Source organism: Melanaphis sacchari, unplaced genomic scaffold (genome assembly GCF_002803265.2).
Source record: "Melanaphis sacchari strain LSU unplaced genomic scaffold, SCAv2.0 Contig1018_pilon_pilon, whole genome shotgun sequence".
NCBI classification, from domain to species: Eukaryota; Metazoa; Arthropoda; class Insecta; order Hemiptera; family Aphididae; genus Melanaphis; species Melanaphis sacchari.
The window spans coordinates 23142-34537 of NW_020270374.1; the positions used below are offsets into that span (position 1 = coordinate 23142).

General features: G+C 34.1%; 2 protein-coding genes and 1 pseudogene across 2 annotated transcripts; 1 reads left to right on the forward strand and 2 right to left on the reverse strand.

The window, feature by feature from the left end:
• Positions 1–1460: 1460 nt before the first annotated feature.
• On the reverse strand, positions 1461–4323 carry LOC112602138 (piggyBac transposable element-derived protein 4-like). The gene is made up of 3 exons (XM_025350078.1): positions 4082–4323; positions 3488–3949; positions 1461–1641 (listed from the first exon to the last, which is right to left on the reverse strand). Exons 1-3 carry the CDS (start codon positions 4321–4323, stop codon positions 1461–1463), a joined length of 885 nt encoding a protein of 294 aa, XP_025205863.1.
• A 1980-nt stretch (positions 4324–6303) lies between these two features.
• On the forward strand, positions 6304–7525 carry LOC112602144. Its single transcript, XM_025350092.1, has 2 exons — positions 6304–6357; positions 6425–7525. The coding sequence occupies exons 1-2, from the start codon at positions 6304–6306 to the stop codon at positions 7523–7525; spliced, it is 1155 nt and encodes a 384-aa protein (XP_025205877.1).
• Positions 7526–10336: 2811 nt separating this feature from the next.
• LOC112602152 lies at positions 10337–11106 on the reverse strand (annotated as a pseudogene).
• Between the last annotated feature and the right edge of the window lie 290 nt (positions 11107–11396).

Sequence of the window (11396 nt, forward strand, 5' to 3'; positions counted from 1 at the left end):
AAATTCTAGCAACTTATAGATTTTAATAATGACTGAGACTCACTCTTAAACATTCCGTCAGTAGTAGTGTTAAATAATTCTTTTAATGCATCGGTAAGTTGTTTATATTGGAATCGAATGGCCTTTACGCTTTCTAATCTACTTTCCCATCTTGTTTCTGCCCATTTTTTAACTGTTAACAGGTTACAGTGCTTTTTAAGTATATCCCAGCGTTAAGTTGAAGATGAAAATATTGAATAAATCCTTTCAATTTTCCAAAAAATAATAAAGCTATGGTTGAACTATTTGCTGCATCTTGGATTTTAATTTAGTATACGACTCTGAACTCCTTTATATTGACCAATCATAATTCTACCATAGTCGTAAGCTTGTTCTCTACAATTTTATAAATCAATATCATAATGTTAAAAAACATTGGTTAAACTAAAACCTGTTGTTGACTCAATGTTGACAAAATCCATAAAAAACTCATTTATTTGCGGATCGCACATTTCGTTTTCAAACTCCATATTAACTATACAATAACAATTGAAAGCTGTTCTTGCCTACTTATATCTGGCGTAGTATGCATGATAATGGTATAATATTTAGCTGATTTTATGAGATGAATTATTTTAGTTTTTATTGCAACGGCCATCAATTTAATTTAATTTTCCTGTATATCATGACCAAGATAATGCACATGCGTGTCGTGATTTTTAATTTTATTTAAATGTTCTCCCATAACTGGGTCAAATTTTCCAATCATTTCGATAAGGCCCAAGAACTTTCCATTATTTTTTGTAATTATTACATCTGAAGTACCTCGAAAAGCCTCATTGTGTTTAGCTAAGTAGACAATAGCTGCTATAATCCTTTTTAAAACATTTCTCCAAAGTGTTTTTTTTTTTCAATAATTTCTAAATTAGTTTTATCAATGGTAGACATTTGTTGTATTCTAATTTTTGAATCAAACCACTTTTCTGTGCACCTAAAACGTGTTAAGGATCGTTCATGTTCTACCAGTTTGGTTCCTAAATGACTCTAATCATTTGTGCCATTTCCACTTAAGCTACCATAGACAGAAAGAACAAATAACTTACAACAAAAAAAAAAAAAAATACGTGATCTTTAGATATCGAATATACCAGCCAATTTCTATCAACTATTTCACCATTAGGTTACTTTCTATAGTATAAATTGGTTGAAAATCGTCTATTAATTTCTCTTTCACTCGAAGATGAAATAGTTACACGTGAAGGAAAATTAAAATTAATTATTCTTTTAGGACCTAACTTTACTAGATTTGTTCTTAAATCTTAGCTAATAGATATTGGCCAATTTGCAGGGTCATCGTACATATTGAAATCATTCATAGCAGTGTTTGATAATATTATTTTTGATTCATTTGAAGTTGATTTACAGGATAATATTTCTTGAAATTCAACGGAATTTGATTTTTTAAAATTACTTATTATAGTTTATGGTAACTTAGAATCTTTATTTAACGCTTTTGGAAACTTTAAACAAATGGATGATAATTCCTGTGATTTTTCTCTTTCTAATTCTAGATTTTCTTCCTCGGAGTTAACTTGGGAAATAGTTGAGATTTTATTAGCTAATAATACATCACTCTGACTTTCTAACTTATCATTTTCTTTACTTAAAAATTTAAGAAATTATCCTTGCTGTGTTTTTAAAAAATCTTGTTTTATTTGTTTCTTTTCTCTTTTTTTACATCCCGATTCATATGATCTGAATCTATCCCAATCTCGATTAGATATTATGTTGAATTATACCTAATAATAAATTATATAATATACGTTTTTATTAAAGTTAATATAAGTAAAAATCAGAATGTAAAATAATGATTATTTAACTAAATAATTATTTATATTGTAGTGATTTTAAATATCATTATTATTATTATTTTTAAAATGTTTTTATATTAATTTGTGTTATTGCTGTGGTCTACACGACGCACGGCGATTTTTTATATAACTCGATCTATTTTTATTATATTATTTTGTGTACGTTGTCGGAGTGCGTCGGCCGACAATTCGGACTGACCACGACGACAAATGACAATAGAGATCGATTATAATAATTATGTTTTTTAGTGTGTCCTTTGTCTATCAGTGGTCTAGTAGTCTGTCTGCACTCTTGCCGAGTTGGGCCGGGCGTACAGAATGATTATAAATATACTCTTATTATTTTAATTTAATTTAATTGTTTTATTCTTTAAAACATTCTGACATAAAATGAAGTGACCACTCTCCCATCAATATTAAATATTAATAAGTGTCATAAACTCATAAATAGACTCCAGATTACATAAAAAAATATAATAAGAATGTTTACTTTTTAAATAATTTAAAATGCAATACATTTATTTGTTGTTGTATAAACTAAATAAATTAAATCATAATATTAATAATAAAAAAGTTATTTACCTATAGTGACTGCCAGTTATTAATATATTATAATATTATTCGCGTGTCTCTACACTTGTAATGCGTGTGCGCAAAAGATAGATAAATCATAAATTCTTAAATATTAGTAGACACGAGTAAGTAATGAGATATAAAAATAATATTATCAACATAATCTATTTATACTCTTCAGTTAACACGTTGAGTGCCTCGTAGTATTTGGCGCGCGTTGCCCGAGAATCCGCGCGAAATCGGTCCCGCAATTACGTCGGTCGACTATGTGTCGACGTCGGCCCCCAGAGCAATACCTTCTGTTTTTTTCAACATACGTAATTCTTATTATTATTTTTCAGTATTTGAATTATGAATACAATATACTATTATGTTTAGAATATTATAAAATAAAGTACACTTCAAATGCTACTCACTTTTTTTAATAAAACATTTTTTTTTTTTATAAAAGTACCTAAGTGTAAAAAATAAAATACATAAAAAAAATCAAAAAAAAATTATAATGCCATTTGTAATTGCTCAGTATTTAATTAATTTTACTTTGTAATAATAATTAAACGTATACTTAATACAATACGTTACTCATAAAATAGTTAATACAATAAAACTAAAATTATATAATAAAATTTAAAATGCAATATCTATAATATTATGTTGCTTATCTAAAAACAATTTTTTATGTGGTTAATAACAATCGGAATAACAATGAAATTACTTACATTTTGCTATGATATTCTTCAAAACAGAGTTCTAAACATAATCCCGGCTGATCTTCACACTTATTGCAATAATAAATGGTTTCTGTTCTTTTCCCCTTAGCGGCACAAATTCGACATCTTTTACGAATATACCTGTTTTTACGATTTTTGTCTACTTTGATAGGAAGATGCTTTTGTGGTAATAGTGAACATGGTAGTCGTACTGTGTCTTTATTAGAAGAAATCAAACTATTGATGACTGATATTCGAAAATCATAATATGATATTTTTTTGACATTTTTACAATACAGCAAAAAAAAATTTAGCAAAGTTTTTTGCAAAAAATGTATTGCGATTTTTTTATACCATCTCAAAGTTTTCCTTTCGCAAGGGTAATACGACATCATTTGATCTTGCCGATCAATACCAGACATAAACTTATTGTATTCCGAAATCGGCAAGGGTTTCAATTTAGATTGACCATATTTATTATGTACTTCTACCATTTCATTTTTGAACTCAGAACTTATAGCCAGGACTTCCCTTTTGTCTTTCCATTTGACTATACACACACCACCTTTTGTATATTTACAAACACTTTCTCCAGTTTTGAGTTTTTTTGAAATAACTTCTTTTGGATCAATTTTTCGGTTGTTTCTAAGAGTTCCTGTACAATATGTCTTACGCTGTAATAATGTGTGTGCTAAACTACTGCTGTTGTAATAGTTATCCATAAAGAGTGAGTGACCTTTGTCTAAATGGTTTTCCATCAGTCTATAAACAACATGCTCTGTATGACTTTTTTCAAGTGTACTATCGGTACCTTGCCTAGAATAAATAAGTATATCTAAAACGAGTCCGTTAGGTTAAGTCAACATATAAAGTTTTATTCCGTATTTGTGGCGTTTATTTTTTATAAATTGACGGAAAATTAATCGGCCACGCCAAAGGACCATTGACTTGTCCAAGGATAATTGTTTAGATGGTTGATATACTTCAAGCATACAATTTTTGAAATATTCTACAACTGTGTCAATTTTATATAACCAACTAGGTTTAGAAACTCCAGCTCCACATTCAGGGTTGCGACTAAAATGTAACGCATGCATTATCAGCATGTACCTTTTTCTACTCATAACTTCACGAAAGCAGTTTAAATTAAAAAGTTTATCAGTTTTCCAATAATCAGTCAATCGTGGCATTTTTATCGTGCCTGTATGAAAAACTAATTCAAAAAAAGCTTTTAGTTCATTTTTGGTAAGTTCGATCCATTTTGAGATACGAGATTTATTACTGGACCTAGTCAAGTATAATTCAGCTGCATAATTATTCGTTTCCTCAAGGACGAAGTCATAAAAATCATCGGTCACTAGTAGGTCAAAAAAATCTATTGGTTTGTCACCATTGGGATTTATTTTTAATCCGGTATTTTCTTTGAAAACAATCCCACATAGCAATTGAAAAATATTAATATTTTGAAAATATTTGAACAAGGTTTTCCTTCAAATATTCAATTTTAAATATTTAAAAAAAAATTATCATAATGTTTTCTCAACAATGTTTTCCTGTAATACATTGCTAGAACATTTTCAAAATATTCATATGACAATATTTTATAACCATTTATGGTGTAATATTGTGAAAATGTATGTCCACAAAATATTTTCAACCTTACCTTGTGGATATATTTTCAAAACATTTATAGTTCAATATTTTATCATCATATGTGGTGTAATATTGTGAAAATGTATGTTAATAAAATATTTTTAACCTTATTTTGTGAATATATTTTTAAAACATTCATAGTTCAATATTGTATTATTCTCTATGATGTAATGTTATGAAAGTGTATGTCAAATTGTCAATTAATAAATTTAATTTATGTTAATTATTATAATATTAACATTATTATTAATATTAATATTATCAACCACGGTATATTATATTATATTATATTATATTGTCAATTCATATATATACATATTATATATTTATACATTAATGCATTAAATATTAATGCACCATTATGATGACAAAGTATATCCACATATTATAATTTATTCCGAGTTAGTTGAGAAGAATAAATTGTGTATCACTTTTATATATAGTTTATATTATATAGATATATATTGTAGATTATATATAATATAACACAATGTTAAAAAAATATAGTATGTTGTAGGACTACCTCTAATCTATATAATAAAATAATATATTCAAAATCAATAGTTAAAAACAAATGATCATTGATCACTAATCATAATCATTGTTCATCATTGATATTATCAGTTACATAATTTATATTAAATTTATTATATCATTGGGAAAAATATGCGACTAATCGCTTGCGCATCCGCATTAAAGCCTACATAACTGGCGACTTGTCGCTAACATATTTACAACAAAATATTGAGTTGTGGCTCCATCCATAATATATTATTGTATAATATTATGATTTATTATAATTATATTATCTTAGTCCAAGGCACGATTAAAGATATATTTATATATCTTAGTCCGTGTCCGTGTCCGTGTTTCAAGGTATTGTTATCACACTCTTCGCCGAAAAACTTTTCTGCGATAAACCGGTACGAAACGTTTCGTATTTTCTCGTATCGCTCTATACGTTGTTATCACATTATTTTGAAATGGATTAATGTTATTTTTATTATTTAACTAGCGCCGGTGAAACTCGCTGTATGTGAATACCCTAGGTCGGTAAAACTAGCTGTATGTGAATACCCTAGGTCGGTAAAACTCGCTGTATGTGAATATCCTAGGTAGCTGAAAATCGTTTGAAGTGAATTTCCTAGGTCGGAGACAGGACTTATGAATACCGCAGTTATATTGAGGCCGCCGAGAGAACGCTACTGGGCAGCGACCAAAATTCCTCCGTTCTCGCGCATTCCCACCATTAAACCTTCTAAAACGCTGGCCGCCGTTAATTCTGGCCGCCGACGCTGTCGTCGCCACCGTCGCGCAGCTGCTGCCGCCTACCGACGCCGCCGCCGACCGGGAAACGGTGACAGTGTTTGTATACAGAGCGTATCATAGTGTTTTCGATATTCTATGTTATTGAATACATACACGATACACAACATTTTTGTTTTTTTCGGGAACACAATTTTCGCTTTTTCTATCAAACCGCCATTTTTATTTTTTACGTTTAAAAACCTAACAACATGGACGACGAACATGTAACTGTATCTCCAGCTAAAAAAAATCCAAAAGGAAAAGTAAGTGTTTCTATTACTATTTTCCTATTGAATATTTTTAATTTTTAAATATATATTTTTTCTTAAGTTTATTGGCACTGGTCAAAAAATTCACAATTTTTGGAGGAACCGTGAAGTACCCACAATTAAAAAAATGTTGGTAGCCATTAATGAGGATGAAGAATTGCCTAATATGAAACGTACGTCATTCCAGGCAGTATTAAAAGATTTACAATTTGAATACGTGAAAAAAAATCGTAATAGTGCACTTCTCGAAAGAGAAGATATAATAACTTGGCGCCGAAGTTTTTTAACCAAAATACAGCATAACAGAACACAAAACAGACCGATATACTATTTAGATGAAACATGGGTCAACGCTGGCGAAACACATAGTAGAAAGTGGGTCGATACGACGGTGACATCATCACGTGGAGCATTTCTTGAAGGCCTAACAACAGGACAAAAAGAACCCTCCGGGAAAGGTAAGCGTCTCATCGTTTTACACATCGGGTCGACAGATGGCTTTGTCTCGGGAGGCCTTTTATGTTTCGAATCGAAAACAAATTCATCAGACTACCACGACGAGATGAATGGAGATACATTCTATGAATGGTTTGTACGTATTCTGCCGTTATTAAAAGAAAATGCCATAATTGTGATGGACAATGCCTCGTATCACTCGGTGAAGAAATGTAAAATACCAAATATGTCTTGGAAAAAACAAGAAATCGTAGATTGGCTTGAGTGTAGAGGTGAGATTGTTATCCATCCGACGTGTAAAAATGATTTAATGAATAAAGTGAGACAATTAAAAGATACATACGACAAATACGTCATTGACGAATACGCGAAAGACAATAAAAAACTCGTATTGCGATTACCGCCATACCATTGCGAGCAAAATCCTATAGAGCTCGCGTGGTCATCGGTAAAAAGTTATGTCCGGACACACAACAACACATTTAAAATAAAGGACGTACTTGAGCTACTAAAAAAAGGGGTGGAACATGTAACACCAGAAATGTGGACCAATTTTGTTGGACATGCTATAAAGGAGGAAGACAAGTTTATGAACCTTGAACATTTAAGTGATGAAGTAATGGACGGACAACCCGACGAAGAAGAACGTCATATCCTTACCATAGGAACAGGTGATACAAGTTCTTCGGATGTAGACTCAGATTGATTTCTTGTGCCTATTTAAATTATTTTGTATTTTTATATTTGTTTTTGTTTTTTTTTCTTAATGCATATTAAAATGTAATGTAATGTACAATTACTAATTTTTGTTAGAATAACTACATAAATGCATAAATAAAATACTGATGTTATATACATATTATTTGTATTGTTTTTGTATACACAATAGGTACGCCTGACACCAGGTATTATTTTTTTCATAGTGTGTTGCTTGAGCCGGTGTATACAACCACCGTTTACTGCTAAGCGGCGGCGGCTGTGGGATTAGCCACCGATCGCTGCGTACTGAGTAGGGGAATTTACGGCGGCGACTAGGTGGTAGAGTGGGAGAAATTTAGGTACGATACTGCGGAGCTCGATCATTTGGATGCGCGAGCGAGTAGCGTTCTCTCGGCGGCCTCAGTATAGAAAAGTCTAGTAGGCGAAACCAGTGATAACGACGTTTGAGACGTTGGTACCTCTGATTTGGTGGTTTTACACTTTAGCGGTGTCGTTTTAAACGCGTAAATAATAATCTTATAATATAATAAAAGTATATAAAAGTCCAATTCGAACGTTTAGTGGTGGGTTATTTCATTAAATTTACAGGTGTAATACACCTTGTCCCGTAGCTTGCCCTGTGCTTTTGTGCATGGAAAATAAATAAATACATTCCGAAAAGATAATTAAGTATCTAGGTATCAGTCATCGCCCGGTACGGTGAAAGTCGATACCTGACAGGGCAATCCGATTTCGGCGGATTGGATGAATTTCCCGTGGCTCGCCCGATGCTTTTGAGTATGGAAAATAAATAAATACACTCCAAAACGGTTATCAAGTGTCTAGTTATCAGTCATCATCCAGTGAATATCGATTCCTGACAGGGCAATCCGACTGCGGCAGATTGTCATACCTCCTGACGTCGAATGCGTTGTGCTGTTTAGTACGCAAAAAAGTTTAAGTCGAATCGAGCGCTCGATTTTTTAAGCAATCACCATTGAAAATCCAGTTAAACGCGTTTGAACCTACCAGGACTGCGTCGGATCGCGGACGATTTGGCGTAAAGGAGAAATATTAAACGTATTATGGAAAATGCATGTCAAACGTTAGCGAGTTAAAGATCAAAAACCTATACATAATTAATATTTTTTTTGATATTTTATAGATGGTTAGATATCGAAAAGAAATATTATACACTTTCTGTGATGACAAAATATTTAATGTGCAACTGTTTTTCCCCTGTATCTTTCATATGTAAACAACTGAAAGGCTAAACATATAAAATAATGAATTCACCGTCAAAACTGAGTGAAACAACTGTATTGTCATCAATAGAATGTCCTCAGGCTATAATATAAATTGCATATCACATAATATGTACATTTGAATTGTGCAGACTGTTAGCAATAACTATAATTGGTTATTACTTATTATTTTTAATTAAGTATATATAATATAATAATCTATCTTAAATCTATTTTAAAAATGAATAATTGAATACTATTGTGTGATTTAATGTTCGTGTAAAGTATATTGTAATATAATATATTTTGACATCATCAATCGAGCAATATAAAATTAAACGTGTGAGATTGGATATCAAAACGAAAACGGCAATTAATAACGATCGAATTAAATGAGAAAAAAAATGCAAAAAATCCGATATACACGGTTTCTTATGGAGCCGCCCGAATATCGCCGGAACGGGAATCGAACCTGCCTACCTAACGTCGGGGAACCTTTCCTAACATCAAACCGTAAATCGCACGTTTATTGTCATTTAGAGTGTTTCCGACGTATTCATTACATTATTAGTTTATTATCACATACACACATCTCGATATCGCCCCAAACGTACGCGATCAAAGGCATTACAACGACCGGAGAACAACGATTTTGCGATGTTTTTGTATAATACACATAAGGATCTGGTCATATCTGACGTACGTCATGGACGGTGCGCACGTTTCTTTTTTATACACATAATCGTATTTCGTACGCTATCGAGACGATGAGGTCGCGGAGGCGTCAGAGGGCAGAGACACCGAAAACAAATAAACGCGTATTCGATAGGGATAAACGATTTACCGTATAGTAAAAAAAAACAAAAAAACAATAGTACATACGTGACGACACGATAAACGACCGGAGAACGCGTTTTCCGGACGCGATGGCGACGGCCGCGAACGGAATTCGGGGACGCGTAAAAGGCGAAACCGATTCGGGCGGAGAGAAAAACCGGAGAAAAACGGGCGACGTCCGTCTCCACGAAGGACGCGGCCGAGGACTGAATCCAAACGAAAAACGCGCGCGGACGGGACGAAAAAAACCCGCTCTCGGCCTAGCGTCGACCTAGCGTCGAGAACGCGACGGAAAAAGGTCGCTAAAGACCGGAAATCGGGCGAAAAGCGGAAAAAACTGTATAAGAAAAACAAACAATAACGACGGCGGCGGGAGATAACGATAACGATAACGGCGCGCGCAAGAGATATCAGATAAGAAAGACGATAAGAAAAAATTTAATTTACGCGAACAAAGTAAATTATTTTATCAGAAATATTTTCTTCTGTATTCATTTTTACCATAACCAATAAATATATTTGAATATAAGCACCAACTCATGTTACTTAGAGAACTTCTCTGTAGACAATGTTTTTGGTGACAATTCTACCACGATCGTCACCACACATACCAATTTTAATTGATTGCGAGTCTCTCACGCATGAAAACGCTACGTACAATTGTCCGTGCGTGAACACCGGTGAAGGTAGAAGCAATCCAACTTTATCAAAAGTTTGACCCTGTGACTTGTTAATGGTCATCGCAACTCTACTCGTCGCATTATGACTGGCAGGTCATCTTCTCCATTTGACGTGAGCGGTATTGCAGGTATGACTATGTCTTCCTGTGCATTACCAGATAACATTCTCGCTTTAAAGTTGTATCGTCGCAGTTCAGTGACTACCAACCTCATGCCGTTGCAAAGTCGCCTCTGTGAATCTAGATTTCTCAGCAACAAGACGATCGAAACGACTTTCAGAGTCAAGTTGTACGGTGGCAATCCATCCGGTTCTAGAGTGTTGAGGAACTCTGTAGGATAATTGGCCACTTCGTCAGTGTCGTCGACCACCACAGTGTCGATGGCAGTGTAGCTCCTGTGTGCACCGTCGATGCGTTGAAGCACCGTGCAATTGACTTGTCTGCATTCATCGTTCCTAGGACATAAAATTATTTTCCGAGAAAACTCGTCGACATTAGCCAACGACAATTGCTGCGGAAAAACAAAATCAATCAAATCAGCAACATCACATATCATATCTCGCGGTATTCGACGGTGTCCGGAACACCGTCGACCGTTAGCAACCGACCGCTCCCTAGCTGAAGCAACCAATTCGCGAAATTTACGTCGTTGTCGGCTCGCATGTTTCGTGTCAGATTGAACTGTTCCAATTCGTTCCACAGAGAGTTATACTTGATCGACGACCTGACAATGTCCCTCCTCGTTCTTCTGCGTACAACCGGTAATATCTGTCTGAAGTCGCCGTCGAACAGGACTGGTTTACCGCCAAACGGTAACTCCGATCCCATGGCGTCCTTGAGCAACCGATTGATCACCGTGAGTTGTAGTCCCGGAGACATAGGCGCTTCGTCCCAGACGATGAGTGCTGCGTCACGTATCCTTTGAGCACGTGACGACTGCATGGCGATGGACGACGTCGAATCGTCCGTGAGCGTGCCGAACGGTAATCCGAACGTCGAGTGCACAGTCATGCCGCCATCAATGAGCGACGCTGCGATTCCTGTGAATGCCACGGACAACACGGAACGCTTTTGGCTGCGAAGCGACCATATCAGGCATCCGTAAAGCGTCGTTTTCC